This window comes from Pelophylax lessonae, assembly GCF_965119305.1.
Source record: "Pelophylax lessonae genome assembly, chromosome: 1".
Taxonomy (NCBI): domain Eukaryota; kingdom Metazoa; phylum Chordata; class Amphibia; order Anura; family Ranidae; genus Pelophylax; species Pelophylax lessonae.
Window position 1 is genome coordinate 205,061,355 of NC_138768.1, and position 16,926 is coordinate 205,078,280.

Genomic DNA, 16,926 nt, shown 5'->3' on the forward strand with positions numbered 1-16,926 from the left:
CGTATTCACCACATGCATTTGTGAGTAATATGTGTGATACCTCGTTTTATCGATTCAATAAATGTTATAATGGAATTGCACTAGGTCGGTGCGCCCTTCTCTTGTTTTCGTTGTTTTTTAGTACTTTTGAAAGCCCATGGTCCTAAGAGGGCAGCAAGACCCTAGGCGCTGTCAACATAGTCTGGGACACATCTTTTCCCTGAGCACAGCGCCTGAGCGCAGGAGCCTGACTTGTTTGCTTTGGGCTTATGCCTGCCAGGTTAAAGAGACATTATAATTTTTGTCCATTTAGGACACAGTAACAATGTTTCAACTTAGCCCCCCCCATTCCCCCTAGCAATACATACAATACTTACAAAGCCACATGCTCCTGCCACCTCCCTGATGCAGCTTTACCACCTGTCTAAACTCTGTTGTCAACTGATGTTCCATCCTTTGAAGCCCTGTTCTGTTAATGGGGCTCCAGCAGCGCAGGAAGGCAGCAAAAGATCCCCATGAATAAGCCCCAAGGGGTGGAGTGAAATGCATTTGGGGCATGGCCTGGGTGGAGTCTGGGCTTAGTCTGCTATTCATTTCACTTCATGCACATGGGTCTGCTTTATGATGTGCAGCTTATGGATCTTTTCCTTTGACATTAAAGCAGCAAAGGAGCCACTATTCGCCAGTCTAAGGGTGGTGCAATTCAAGGGCCAATACTAATCACCAAAGTAGAGGGGCTAACATTTGTGAATTATTATATTCAATTGGAAAGCATTAATGTTATATGGACACATTAAAAGGGGGGCCATTATTTAAGTGCAGTATAATCTGCTGTCCATTATTGGTAAAGAGGCATTGCTGTGTATGAATTAAGCCAATAACAAAATGCTGGGGGCTAGATACAGAGGTTACTGGGCCAGCAAGTGAGGAGCCCTGTGATTTCCATTTCTTCTCAGGGTGTTTTACTTTAAGACTGTATATACCACTATTATTTTGATAAGACTTGTAAAGATTATATTCACAATAATGGAAAGATTTGTTGCATATAAATAAATGCAAACCTTCACAGATGAGGAGTAAATCATTGTAGCTAAACCCAGTTGGACATTCACAGCGGAAGCTGCCAATCTGATTGATGCAAACTCCATTTGCACAGATTCCTGGAATCTCTTTGCATTCATCGATATCTAAAATTAGTAAAGGATAAAACATACATACAACAATGGGATATTTATGAATCAATGAAAAATGTTCTTACTCTACCTTTTAGTATAAATTATACTCATATACAGGTAAATATAGGCAGTACACTTATCCTAACTGGGCTTTTGGAACAGAAATGTAACCTGACTACTTTCATGTAACAACACTGTGCTATATTGCTGAATGTATATGTGTACTACAGTTGTTTTGATTTGATACTTAAAAAAAAAAATATATTGAAACAAAAAATAATATGCAATACTGTAAAAAAATTAAAATTGGGTCACAGTGGTAGAAGTTAGAAAAACTAAATATCAGTAGAGACTGAGAGAAATAAATTGAGTTCATCGCTTACCTACAGCCTTTCCAGTGTGAATATCAAAGGTAAAGCCAGGGATTGATCCACAAAGATTCCTGAAATTAACTGTTATTGGGAAAAATATTATAAATTATATATACATAATTAAATGGAGATAACGTACTGTATGGCAATGCTGAAATAAAAATCTGGGTGGATAACGCAAGGACATAATTCACTAAAGACAGTAAAATGGACTGCTCATAAAAATACAATTATGTGGGAAAGCCCTAGAAAATTGTTTTGTTTAATCTTTTTGTCTAAACCCTATTTTCTTGGCTCCAACAACTCAAAGTAAACGTGTCACAGCTACTTCCATCGATGAAACTAAAAGCAAGAAGTTTTCACTCTATCTTTTATTTTGTGTTTTTTATTGCTAGTACAGAGCATTGAATAGAAGGACTATACTGTAATTCCTCCCACTGCAGCAGGAGGATGAACATGCCATGTTGGAGGACATCAAGGGGTTCATTTACTAAAGGCAAATAGACCGTGCACTTGCACAGGTGCAGTTGAACTCTGTGAGTGCAGTTTTTCCAGGGCTTAGTAAATGGAGTAAAGCATCATATTACAAATAAAACCCAATTAGGTGCAAGGAAAATAAAAAGCAACATTTTTGGATGATGGAAATAGGCAGAGCTTTACCACATCTACTAAGCTCTGAAGCAACACTTGCAGAGTGCAACTGCACCCAGTCTATAAATCAACCCCCCTGTGTCAGGGGTCCTGTCCAGTTGGGATCTCTTTGCAGGTGTGCCTCTAAAATAAAAGCCTGTGGGTGATTCAGCACTGAAATATGGTTTCTTAGACAACATATTCCTTAAATTAAAGCATTCACCAAGGTAGAGTATGCTTATATCACATGTGTGTTTTTTCTACAGTCTGTGCAACCATTAAACCAGATTAACAAATATAGTTATTTGAATTGGCCATGCACATGTATTTTGGACCCATAACCCAAGAAATGAGTAGATGTCTTCAATGTCGCATGGCTTGCTTAACAGTATAGAGTTTGGAAGGTGGCTTTTTTTTGGTGGCAAAACCTGCACTGATAGTGTTAAACGTATCCTGACCTCTTAACACCAGGGCAAGTAAAACTGGATCCCACTCCTCATAATACTGGAACTTCTGTTTGCATTTTAAACTATCTTTACAGACTAATAAATATGTCTCTTCAAAATTATCCTATTGAAATTATCTTCTGCCCCGTCGGTATCTGTTAAGACTTGAATGCAAAATGCTTCCAGGTTGCTTTTGCCATTTATTTGTACGAAATGGGGGATTCCTTTCTTTCATAAACTGGCAGGCTTTTTTCTTTTGTATGGCAAAACTTCCAAATTGCTCCCTGCTGACACTGTACAATTAATTTACAAAATCCATTAACATAATTATAGAGCTGTGTTTTAATCGCTGTTACAGGAAGCTTGTTTCCACAGAATGCAATCCCCGTAGAGAGGGAATGTTTCAATTTGTAATTACGCCTAGAACAGCATCCTGCCTGCTTAGCTGACTGCCAGTGAGGCAGTCACTGCTGTGGAATGTTAATACATTTAATGCATTAGCCCATGTAAAGCAATGGAAATGATGAGCATATGTACATTTGATGTACATTTAGAACATACTGGAATTGACTGTACTGTCTATAGCAGTGATGGTGAACCTTGGCACCCCAGATGTTTTGGAACTACATTTCCCAAGATGCTCTACATGATGCCTACCCTGCAGAGTGTACGAGCATGAGCATCATGGGAAATGTAGTTCCAAAACATCTGGGGTGCCAAGGTTCGCCATCACTGGTCTATAGGAACAGCATAAAACATGGCAGGGAAAAAATTTAACTAGAAAGCATTTTTCTAATTTATCACAAATGTTCAAATGTTCACTAAAAAGAGAGCTGTTGATCTTGATGCACAGTGGGGCTGATTTACTAAAACTGGAGAGTGCAAAATCTGAGCAGCTCTGCATAGAACGTTATCATCTTCCACATTTTTTGGTCAAAGCTTAATTGAACAAGCTGAAGTTAAAATCTGATTGGCTAACATGCACAGCTGCACCAGATTTTGCACTCTTCTGATTTAGTAAATGAACCCCAAAGTCTCAAGAGGAAGAATAACTCTTGTTACCCATATTTGCCAATCCAATTCTTACTTTCATTCCCTAGAACTAGTTGTTATAGCCAGTACAAACTTTTAAAGTTATTTTGCAAAAAAAAAAAAAAAGGAGAATGCAACTTTTGGTAAGAATATGTTAAAAATGTGATTTGGCACGCTTTTTAGGTAGTGCATAATGAACACAATAGGAACTACAAAGGACCTTGGGAACTATGGTTGACCCCCTATCACATGGAAAGGCTTCCACAAATGGCTACAGCATTTGTAAGATCTTTGACATCCCCGGTTATGATCTGGACCTCCTAATATGCTTGTCCATGGATATAACCTCATACAGAAGTTCTTGAGGTGCAAAATGTCATTAGACACAACAAGTCCCCACACTGATCTCCACTGGCCTAGAGTCTTTGCTGTAGCAGACCCACAAAAGCTAAGACATGTTACTTCTCTACTATATATCTCTAAGTTGCTTATAACAGTCCCGAATAAACACCACTTTCATCTACAGGATTTACCAAAGTGTCTTCTTTTGCTTTATATTGAATCATGTTCTAGAGCCTATGTCAACAGGCTTTTGTTGGGTTTTGCATTCCTATACAAGTGTATGGGAATGTAAAACCCAATTTAGGAGAGTCAAATACAGGTCAGAAAGAGGTCAGTTGCAGGGCAAATTGTCAGTGAGTTCTTATCAACACAAGCCCAAAGGCCATCAACAGGTCATGTGTTTGCTTTGTATAATTAGTTTAAAATTTCACATACTCAACACTAAAGATGAATCATTTTGTAATTTTACTTTTGTTTTGACTATGGCATTAACATCTGAATTTAGGAAACCAATTAAACAAATCTTATAGGTGACAACGATGCATAACCCATCCACTATGTTACTTAATGTTGTTGATTCTGTTGCTTAGTGTATGGCCAACAAAGGTAGAGGTTAAAATGATGACCTACCTGTGTATGTCATGGTAATCATAAATAGATCTTGTAATCAGATCTCTAAGAGATACAGGATCTTATGATGTACTGTATCCAGTGAAAAATAGTAGGATAATACAGTACATACACATTAAAAATAATAACTGCAAAAGACAACAAAATGGTACATAAATACGGTATGATGATGAAGTATATAATGACATTAGGTTTTGTACCTGTTCCAGGAATTGGGCATGGTTCACATGGTTTACTCCAGGCTTTACCAATGTTATATGTACAGCAGCACATCTTCTTGGTGACATTAAAAGGAAGCTCGTTCTCACACATAGTTCCATTGTAAGTTCGGTAGCAATAACTCTTCCTCATATCTGTCATCAATCAGAATGCAAATAAATTCATGACACTTATTGAAATAATTTGTAACTTTGATCAACCAAACTTGTTTATTTTACTTTCTTACAATCAAATAACAGTTGATAGTTATGCCTATACTTTAAGACTGTTCAAAATATGCTAGCTATAGGTTAAATATGAACAATTAAATAATGGGTGGAATGAATTGACAACATAGTGCAATCATTACCTATATCAATACAAGGCTTAATACTGTAGGTCATTATTCAGCTGGATTGAATAATCCTCTGGTCACCATCATTTAAATCCATAATATTACAAGGATAGGGCCCTTTATTCCAGAAGAGTTTAATTTTCAGTAATTATGTTTATTTTCAGAGTGATGGTGTCAGATTTACAGTATATTGGTATGACCTCCCTTTCTCTGATGATATACAGATACATAGAACAAAATCCAACTTGCCATGGAATGTAAATAAATGCCTTAACTGGCATCACAGCTGTGTTAAAGTACACCTATCATGAAATAAATATAGTTTGCAGGCTGCCATTGCTGATCTCTCCACTGGAGTATGTTCATTCTCTGGCTGTCATTGTAATGCTTTGGCTTCAATGTGGTCTGAGCCATTGACCTGGAACAAGTATAGAGATTAGGAATTCTAACACTTTTTGACACTTGTTTGCAGTATGCTTGTTCCAGATCCTTGAGCCAAAAGTATGGAAGGTGGACACATCCAGGCAACACAGAAATGACAGCCCCCCATTACTCATGACAGATATATATATTTTATATTTTGCACATTGTTATAATATGCCCTATAGTTGAGAAACTCAGGTAGTTTAGATTTAGGGCCCACACTTCTCAGAGGTGCTTTGACCTTTCAGAATGGCTTAAATGTATGCAAATAAACATCATTTAATAGTTGATTCAGATTAGTTTGTTTTTTGTTGGCTGGCTAGTGTGCCCATTCCAAAATGGGAAAGGTTGGATATATAACATATAGAATTATCTTAGCAGCCACTATGTGCAGAAAATGAGTGTGCGATGGGTCAATATATGAAGATGGATAGTGCAGATGGTATGACAGCAGCAGTATGTGCAGGAGAGGGGTGCAGATGTTATTAAGTGGGAATTATATGCAAGAGAAGTACAAAGGGTATGACGGTGGGCAGTGTGAGCAGGAGAAGAGTGTGAAGGGTATGACAGTAGGCAGTATGTACAGGAGAGTGTGCAGGGTATGATAACAAGAAGTATGTGCAGTAAAGGAGTCTGCGGGGGGGGGGGGGTATGACAGGGCGCAGTACGTGCAGGACAGGAGTGTGGAAATGATAAAGGGCAATATGTGCAGTAAAGGAGTCTGGAGGGTAGGAAGGGGCCCCGAATCTGCAGAAGAGAATTGTGTAAGGTATGACAGTGGACAGTATATGTAGTAGAAGAGGTGTATGGAGGGCTAGCAGTTAGAATAGTTAATCTTCTGATCACAAACAGTGGTTATTGATTCTTCTGAATGTTCAACCAAATCACTAAAAATATGGTTATAGCCTTAATGGTGAATGACACCGGTGGATTATTGTGCTCCGTAATGTATTTAGCACCCATTCATAGTAAAAATAATGCAGCAGCATGGGAGCCAAACTGTTCACACAGAGGTTGTTCAACAGGGGGAATAGAGGTAAAAATCAGTATCCATGAAATGGGTTGGCTAATATTGAAGCAGGTTATTGTGGAACAGTGGTAGTAGCAAGGATCGGCAGTACCACTGACTGTAAAGGAGGTGGAGAGTATACTGAAACTGAAAAAGGAAGAGTCTGAAGTTTCTAAAATAAAATGTAGTCAGGTCATTAGTAAAGACTGTATCATGGAGTACAGTAACAGTGGAGGTAGTGCTGGGGACTTGGGAGATGGGACAGGGATTTGTTGTCAAGGATAGTTTAAACAGGAAATGGAGCAGTGGAGCTGAGCCTACCCTTGGACCAGAGTCAGTAAAGATGACACTGATATTTAATATGTGCACTGAATAAATGTGAAGAATTATCATGCACTGAAGACTGAGTACTGAAGGATTAAGGCATATGTGTTTCATATGGAGGGATTATTACAGATGTGCTAGGGAGTGGCGGCTTAGGGGTAAATGCACATGCACTGGGTACTGGCAATCGAGAGATGAATGCACATAAACATAAGACATAATTAGAAGAATATGTGCGAAAAGGATAGACCGGGTTTCTTAGAATATTGAGTGCTGAGGGTTTAACCGGTATGAGCTGGGTACTGGATGCTGAGAGGTTAACATACATTCCTGGGGATATAATAAACATGGGCTGAGGACTGAGCATTGTGGTGTTATTGCATATGTGCAGAAAAATGGGTGCTAAGGGGTTAAAGCACCCAAATGCTTACATGCTGAAGACAGCACATTGAAAAGTTGTAATTTGCTAAATTCTTTATTTATGTATATTGCTTTTCAATTCAAGTAAAGGTCTAAAAAAGGCTCCTTACCCATACAGTTATGTCCACCATTGACCTGCATGTATTCTGGTGGGCATATGCACGTGAAGTTTCCCAATGTATTGTAGCAAGTTCCTGGGCCGCAGACCCCAGGGTTTGTGACACATTCATCAATATCTGCAAAAATGATTGAACAAAATACAATGATATAATAATTTTAACCATAAGTGACATGATGAAATTAATGAAAGCATCTGTTTTACTCTTCAGCTGCAATCACCTTCACATATGCGGGTCTCCTCACTGAGGTAGTAGCCTTGTGGACACTCACACTGGAAGCTTCCAAATGTATTTATGCAGTTACCTCCTTGGCACAGACCCGGCAGCTCCTGGCATTCATCAATATCTGTAAACATAACAGAAACAGTATATGTGCATATTAGAATTAAAATGCATTTCTTACAGGTGTAAACAGTTAAAGATAAATTTGAATCCACAAATCTATCACATAGATGTTTGTTATATATTTTCTTTTATCATTTCATAGGGTGAATTGAATATTTTGCCATACGAATGTTTGTCTATTTGGTGAGTAATGAATTCATCATATTTCATGATGTGATCACACTCTATATTTTAGATGCTTTATGGGGGGGGGGGGTTTCTCTGGATCAACATTACCATAACATAAGCACATGATAAACTACGATCCATCAGAGCTAAGCAAATCTCAGATCGCATATATTTTAGGGTACTAGTGACCTAAATGAAGAAGGAATAATGGTTGGACATTTCCTGTGTGCTAGCTTATCTCAGTAACCATAGCTTTTCTCATCTTAACTAATGCAATCATTCTAAAGTATCCAACCTGGCCCACAACTATCTCTCCCCCTCCCCCCTCCCAATCAGTAAGCAAAACTGGTAAGTAAATTGTACAAGCATCCAAAAAGATTGGAATCAACTGAACTGGGCATTACTCATCTCATGTCTGTGGGTACCTTATGACCACAGTCTTAAGATCTGCCCATTCAAAAAGTAATTTCCAAGTACGCACCAAAGCATGTAATGTAGTATATTGCAGCTTTTGAGGCCTTCATAAAAGTTCTTACCTTCTAAGAGAATTGTGATGGGATTGGGTCTGAATCCTTCTCCTCCAGGGCACAATGTATTGTACTCAGCTAAAAACAACAATATCTATAAATAATTAAAGGGAAATTCCAATCCTATTTTAAAAACATTAAAAATATGTTATATAATTGATTTTCTACAATTGACAAAAAATTTCATTTTGTTTGTATGTAAATAACATTTTGTTCAAGGATACTTCAAAATAAAACCTATCCCCTAAACATAATCTCCCCTCACATTTAACCTTAATGCTTAACCTCTCCAGATATGAAACTGGAGACCTTTAGAGTATGACCCTTTGCAAGTGCAGGAGTGGCTGGAGAATGTTTCTCCCAAACTTTGTACTTAAAGTGCATTAATCTTTAAACTCTATCATATGTTTTATGGGATAAAAGGCCAAAAGGTCAAGATTTGAACCAATAATGCTTTTTTAAGCATGTTTCTTTTTCTGCTTTTCCTCATTGACCTGCAGAAGAACCTAAAGTCCTCTCCATAGTTTCTACTTCTTCATCTCTTCTACAAGTTGTTCTGACTATAGTGACTGCCGAGTTGAAAGGGTAGAATATTAGGGATGGAGGTGTTTACAATTGCTAGTGTTAGACCAACCCTTCTTTGAAAGGGTAGAATTACCTAGAAACGTACAAAATGCAGATGTCCTTACTATAAAGATGCTTGCCGAACAAAGGAATGGTGCTGATGTCATGTATAGAGATACGTAAGTGTCTAATTTTGAATGAGTCAAAAGAATAAATAATGTTATTTAGAAGAATAGGGCCATGACATGAGCCCTCTGATACCTTGATAATTTTGCTAGCAATACTAGCCCTGTTTTAGGTATTTCAGGTCAATGCAAATGCACAAATACACAAAACAAAGTCCCATTAAAAAAAATATAATTCCTTTGACCATCCCATACAAAATTCCCTTAAAAATAGCCCAGCTAAGAAGACATATTTCACACCAAGACAACTTACACTGAAACTTATCTAAAATAATGCTATTGGGCAAAAAGGCAAAAAAAAAAAAAAGAAAATATTGGAAATCCAGCTGAAGCATCTTTAGTTTATTTCCCTGGCCTCTCTACTACTGAATCATGGAAATAACATATGCTTTCATTGCCATTTACACATAAAGGAAAACTTCAGAAATCTTAGGACTTACAGCTGTTAACTGGTGGGCATATTTCACATGGGTTCCCCCAGGCCCTTCCAAGTGAACAGCAGCATGAAGAGCGACTCACACCAACTCCAATCTCTGTGCTACAGGAGATTGTACCATCCCCCCGAGGTCCATGATTGAGATAACAGTTACCCACTCTGGTATCTGAAAGAAATATTAGGAACAGTCACTGAACAATCCATTAGCAAGTACACAACTTACCATGCCTGGATACTGTGTTTGTGTTACTGAATAACTAGGTCACTTGTATTACTTTTATTTGTCATTAAAACCCTTTTGGGATTAAGGGACATTTTACAAGACACCCTGCTGAATGAATAGGTGTGATTGTCTACACATTCCAGATTTTTTTTAGTTCAAACTTTTAATGTAATAATGAAAAGAACCAGCATAAGTAGTTCTACTGTACTAGTATTCATCATAGTTTGGTCTAATTCCAGCTCAACTTCTGAACAATGTTTTAATTAACTTTGAAGCTTTAAAAGTATGCCAAATACACAGTGCTTGCTTCCCTGCTGAATTAAGTCAGTTACAATAAAAAAGTATGACATCTGGACAGGTCAATAGATCAGTCATTAAAAGTGATTACTTCCAAAAACAGATCTGGTTCAACAATAATATATTGCTCTTAGGAAGACAAACAAACTGGCTAACATTTCAGTCCTGAAGTGTTGGACATTTTCTGTACATTGTGGCATTGCAGAATGCCTAGTTAAACAAAAACAGGCGTGCATATTTCCTTTTAATAGCATCCTTCCAGATTCATCCCTTTTTCACTATATAAAGTGTAAATCATGGGCAATATTCACATACAGACTAATTAACCTGTTAGTTCTTTTTCTTAGCATCAAAATGATGTACGGTAAGTCATGGTATATGAGAAATGTTTTCTTTTTTAGCTATTTGATGAAAAAAATACTACAACCATCAATAAATCAAGGCAGACTTGTACCTGTTAGCCTGCAATTAGAATTCCCAGCATTTCCTGCTTATCAGTGTTCCTGTCTGCCACCTGGCAAAGCATACTGTTATAATAAAATGCTTAGGGTGGCCAGACTCTGGGGGATTTTCCATCCATTCTGGCAAACATACATTTAAAATCTAAGATGTAGAATGATCCAAAAATTGTAAAGCTGCAAATAAAAGCTGTTGTAAAATTAAACAAATTACCAAAACGTCTGTTTTTTTCTGAACTTATGTGCTACATATCACATCTTATCCATATTTCACATTTAGATTTTTTACTACCCTTGATTCTAACAATACTCTCACTTATAACATTTTGTATTCAACTCTGTCACTAAATTAAAAACTTGAAAATAAGACCACACTTTAAAGCGGAGTTCCGGTCACAAAATCATGCCTGTAGAATTTATGGCATCCGCTTCCTTATCCTTACCTGAGCAAGAATTGGATATTCCCTGGCTTTTTTTTTGCTTACTTACCTTATTAGAGAGGATAATATACTCACCTTACCATCCACTTCCTCCTTCCTCGGCCGCGGCCCGCGCCGTCACTTCCGCTTTGCAATGATTCCTTGGAGCTGAACGTCATCGCTCCCAGGAATCAATGCGCCTGCTCCGGCGCCTGCTCCGGTGTAGGCGCATCATACCTTGCTAAACAGCTTCTGGGCATGCCCAGAAGCTGTGCAGGGATGACGCTGCAGACCCGGAAGTGACGGCGGGGACAGCACAGTGCATCGTGGGACCGAAGAGGACGGAAGAGGACGCAGAAGAGGATTGCGCTGGCTTCAAGCTGCCCACACCAGAGATGGCAGCACTGGAGAAGAAATTTTAAAAGTAAGTATTTCTTCTAAAAGGTAAGTACGAACCAGGACAGATCAGAGGCTATCCATTGTTGAATGTACTAGCCCTGACTGTCCTGGGGGTATGTTCATTAAATTTTTTTTTCTGTGGCCGGAACTCCGCTTTAAATGGAATGCCTAAAAGTGATTGAGTACAGTCCATGATACTTTTTTTTTTATTTGCACTAACATCCAAATCCGCAAGACAAGCTTTCAGGTGTGTGAGCTTGTCCTAAAAATGTTAATGTTTGTGCAAATAAAAAAAGTATCATGGACAGTACCCAATTGTTCTTTTTGCAAGTGCACTAAAATGGCTACTATTACCTCAAGCTTAGAGTGGTTGTAAACCCTTACATATACCCAATAAGGTGACAAGCCTCAGGTGATATACAGAAATAAAAAAATCCTCCTATAAGTTGCACCTGTTTATCTGCCACCTTCTATCCTCTACAGCAGGGATATGCAAACTGTGGCCCTCCAGCTGTTGCAGAACTACAAGTCCCATGAGGCATAGCAAGACCCAGAGGCAGAGGCATAATAGGACTTGTAGTTTTGCAAATCCTGGGGGGAACAGTTTGCATATCCCTGCTCTACAGTCTTTCAAAACACACATTTTACACAGCATCTTTCAGCAGCTGAAAGCAAGAGTTGGGGATCTGAGGTCACATATACTGCAGAGCTAGAGCACAGAGCCCTGTGCAATCTGATAGCTGATTGAAGGCTACAAATAAACCTCCCCCCGCTAAGAGAAAAACACAGACATTAGTCTATGAGTCACCTGCTGTGTGCTGGAGGGGAGGCCGGCAATCTCCCGGGAAGTTGAGGTGACAGCTCAAAGTTATATCAGTGACTTATGTAGATAACAGAGGGATCAGAGATCAGAGACAAACCAGACTCAAAGCTATGGACTCAGGTTAGTACACACGATAGAGGAATATGCTTTGTTCACTTTTCATGTCTAAGGATTACAGCCACTTTAAATCTTGTCTTTGCTTTTTTCCTGCTCACCTCAATTCAGGATATAGTAGTAACATAATGGCTGCTGGATGAAACCAGAGTGCTTAGAAAGAGAAGAAAAGGATTTTGAAGATTCTTTGGTTCTTTAAAACAGCAAAACTATGTGGCACAGCAGTGGTACTGGTAAATAGTAGGCCTAAAACTCACTTTTCAGATGCTCTGCATTGCGGTAACTCATCCTCACGTATGCTACACCCATGAGCAAGTTGCAGTGCCATGGATTTTGAATGGCAACCCAATGCACTAAGACAATGCAGTTCTGATTCACATGTATTTCAGTGCATCACAACACAAGGTAACAAGCTACCAAGAGTTGTGGTACAAAAAAATTAGAAAAAATGCTGCAGTCTGTTTTTGGGTGTGTTCTTTTGTGTTGGCAGGCCAAATAAATTTATTGGGCTACCTTAACAGAATGAATATTGACGCATGAAACAATGCATGTTTATGCAACTCACACAAATGGAAACGTGTGACTGGACTCTGATTTTTTCATTTACAGGGTTACTCAATTTTTTAAGTTTTTATTTTAGAGTCAAAGTTGTTTTGACAATTGTCTACTAAGAATTACTTCTTGACATGTTGCAATGTTGAATATGATATCCACCTAACAATTCAATGCCACTAGTCTCCCTCTCTCTAGGTCAGTGTGCTATTTAAAAAAAATAAATTCCCAGAAATATCTGTAAATGTTGCTGTCATGTGTCCATTTGATCCTCACTCTCCAGCTTACTGTTACTGGGCCATGGGTGGAGATTACCAGCGAGCATTGGTCTGATGTCATTGACATGTGGCAATCAGCCAGCTTTGCACCTTATGAACATAACCTTGCTACTGGCAATTCCCACTGGTATCATAACATCAGCCCTGTAGTCCTCTGAAAAAATACAGGGGGTATATATATGAAAGCTGGCCAGCCTGTTGACTTCCAAGACTAGCTGCAAAGAGAAGGAGCTCTTTAGCAGATAAGATGCAGAAGTTGGGACTAGATGCCCTTCGCAACTAAAGATAAGTAAAAAAAATTGAGTTCTTCTTTAAGTTGGCTGTACCTTGTCTAGTTTGTTAGTAGTTTGTTAATGCTTTAAATGCCTTGCATACATGTTCACATCTTTGTCGATTTTGTGGAGAAATCATTCCATTTCTAGGCCAATTTTTTAATCTCTCTGGTAATTTAACAGATGAATACAATACAATAATGTGAGCTTCATAATAATCAACACTAGCACTAAAATAATTATGATTACTTCACTATCCCAGGGGTGTTGCTAGATGGGAAAAAGACCAGGGGCTTCAGCCCCAAGGTAAATTTAAACCAACAATGCCCCCTTCCAACAGCAGAAGGGGGCGTGAAGATCAGCGCTGGGAGCTTTGCCCACTGCCGGATTAAAGGTGAGTTTAACATCCAACATAACATTTTGATGAGGGCCCACCTCTGGATCTCTTTACATTACACAGCCCCCACACTTCTGGATCCCTTTACATTACACAGCCCCCACACCTCTGGACCCCTTTACATTATACAGCCCCCTACACCTCTGGACCTCTTTGCATTACACAGGCCCCCCTACACCTCTGGACCCCTTCTGCATTACCCAGCCCCCACCCCCCCTCCCCCCCCCCACAGCTCTGCCCCATATAATCGGGCATGCAGAGGGGGAGACACAGGAGAGAGGAGCAGGGAGCAGGGCAGAGGAAGAAACACCAACGCTGAATAGACAGAGGGAGCTGGCCGAGTTAACTTTCCAAGTTAACCAGCAGGTGATTGGTTGCTAGTTGGTGCATACTCTAGCCCAATAACCCTTAACTTTTGAACTTCAGAATGAGGGCACGCATAGCTTGGTAAAAGGAGTGTGGCCAAATGTTTAAGAGTGAGAGCGGCTAAAGGGGTGTGGTTTAAAAAACATGCTTCCTTGTACTTACAGTCAGGTCCATAAATATTGGGACATCATCAAAATTCTAATCTTTTTGGCTCTATACACCACCACAATGGATTTGAAATGAAACAAGATGTGCTTTAACTGCAGACTTTCAGATTTAATTTGAGGGTATTTACATCCAAATCAGGTGAACGGTGTAGGAATTACAACAGTTTGTATATGTGCCTCCCACTTTTTAAGGGACCAAAAGAAATGGGACAGATTAACAATCTTAAATCAAACTTTCACTTTTTTTTTTGGAAAATTCTTTTTATTGAAGTTTTCACACAAACAAAACATACAAAAACAATAGACCAGCTCACCCCAACATGGGGGAGTCACACAAACAGCAACATCAAAACGGTAAAGTCCCCCCCCCCCCCCACCCTGGCAACCAAACCCCCAAACACAGCCGGATTCCCTCCGAAAAAAGCAGGATAATGGGACCCGGAACGACTGAGCCCTGGTGTACCAGTGCCCAGCCGTACCCGCTCCCAGCCCACACATAAAGGAAGCATCAGACAGTTAGGTGAACATTATCATAATAAATTACAAACGCTATCTACCGTACCGTAACAGGAGACTCCACCCATGCCCTCCACACTTTCTCAAATTTCTTGGGGCACCCTCGGGACAAATATGTTTCCCTATAAAGGGGCAACACGGCATTCACCAGACCCTTCCAGTACAGCAGGGAAGGCGGGGTCACCTTCTTCCATTGTAACAATATGGCCTTCTTGGCATAAAATAGCAATATAGTTAGAAGGGTTCTATGTGCCACCGAGGGAACCACCTCCTCCACCAAACCCAGCAGACAAACACTTGGAGTCAGCGGGACCGCAGTCATCAGCACCTCCCCTAAGCAGGTGGTAACTTCCGACCAGTAGCGCTGAATCAGCGGGCAATCCCAGAAAATATGGGACGCATCCGCCGGAGAGGCAGAGCATCGCAAGCATTCAGCGGAGGACGTGGGGTAAATTTTAGCTAGTCTAGCAGGAGTGTAGTATATCCTGTGGAGAAACTTGAACTGAATAAGTTTGTCTCTAGCAGCAACGAGGTGTTTGAATGGGTCAACCCACATGTCATCCCAGTCCTCCCCCTGGAGTTCAGGAATTTCAGCAGTCCAACGCTCCCTACACTTCACAATACTTGGTGGAGTCAGTCTGAATAAATCCTTGTAAACTGAAGATAGGGTTTTGGTAAGGTCAGGATTAGTTAGCATTAATTCCAGGTCAGATGGTACCGGTTCAATTTTGGTGTCAGAAAATTGGCATTGAAAGGCGTGGCGCAGCTGTAGGTATCTGAAAAAATGAGTTGAGGGTAAGTCATGTCTTGTACGTAGGTTGTCAAATGATAGCAATTCTCCCTCTGTCGTTATGTCCCCTAACGTCTTCACCCCCACAGTAGCCCACACCATAGGGTCAGGTAAGCGGTAAAAATGAGGGAGCTTTGGATTCATCCAAAGAGGGGTAGACGGGGAAAGGCCAACGTAGCTGGGGCAGGCCAGTCGTACAGTCTGGCTCCACGCCCTAATGGTAGCCTTCATTGACGCTGTCAACTGGAGGTCGGAACCCACCCCCCTGTGGAGAGCCAGACGGAGACTTTCATAGGAACCCAGGTGCGCCGCCTCCAGGACCGTAGCCGAGTCCTCCTCATCCGCCCGTAGCCATCACCTCGCAAAAACCATTTGCCCAGCCAGATAATATTTCCGCCAATCAGGGAGAGCCAGACCCCCGCTACCCCAAGGCTCCTGGAGGGCCCGAAGGCCAATCCTGGGAACCCCGGGGGACCAGAGGAAGGAGCTGATAATACTGTCTAATCTGCTAAAAAACGTCTTTGGAACCCACAGCGGGGAGTGGCGCAAGAAATATAGAACCACAGGGAGAAACTTCATTTTAAGGAGGGCTATTCTTCCCAATAGGGAAAGCGGAATCTTCCTCCACACCTGCACCAGGCGCTGAAGCCTAGGCAGGAGGGGGAGGAGATTCAGGTTATAATAGTCCTTCGGATGCCTAGTTACCCGGACCCCAAGGTAGGTAAATGCGTCAACCCAACCCGGGAAGGGGCCATCTCCAACTAGTGCACCAGGCACTCCTGTTACAGACAACATCGAGGACTTTCCCCAATTCACCCGGAGTCCCGAATACTTGCCAAATTCATCCAAGATCCGTAAGACAGCCTGTAAGGAAGGACCAGGATCATTAAGGAAAAGAAGCATGTCATCAGCGTATAACGCCACACACTCCTTTATGGAGCCTACTCTGACCGCTTCAAAGCCCTGCGAGGAGCGCAATGCAATGGCAACCGGTTCTATGGTAAGCGCAAAAAGGAAGGGCGATAGGGGGCAACCTTGACGGGTCCCCCTACCCACCCTAAAATACACCGAGGTCAACAGACCTAAGCGAATGGCCGTACGAGGAGAAGAATATAGCAGTTTCACCCAAGTCCGGAAATTGGGGCCAAAACCCATGAGCGACAGGACCGTGTGCATA

At 40.5% G+C, this 16,926-nt stretch overlaps 1 protein-coding gene across 1 annotated transcript in view; it reads right to left on the bottom strand.

Moving 5' to 3' along the window:
• Window positions 1-16,926, bottom strand: part of FBN2 (fibrillin 2) — a 303,194-nt gene that overhangs the window by 60,336 nt on the left and 225,932 nt on the right. The window contains exons 37-43 of the mRNA XM_082258653.1: window positions 9,683-9,844; window positions 8,503-8,571; window positions 7,674-7,799; window positions 7,445-7,570; window positions 4,806-4,958; window positions 1,538-1,606; window positions 1,041-1,166 (exon numbers count right to left, since the gene is read on the bottom strand). Coding sequence (XP_082114779.1) covers window positions 1,041-1,166; window positions 1,538-1,606; window positions 4,806-4,958; window positions 7,445-7,570; window positions 7,674-7,799; window positions 8,503-8,571; window positions 9,683-9,844 — 831 coding nt within the window. The remainder of the gene's footprint in view (window positions 1-1,040; window positions 1,167-1,537; window positions 1,607-4,805; window positions 4,959-7,444; window positions 7,571-7,673; window positions 7,800-8,502; window positions 8,572-9,682; window positions 9,845-16,926) is intronic.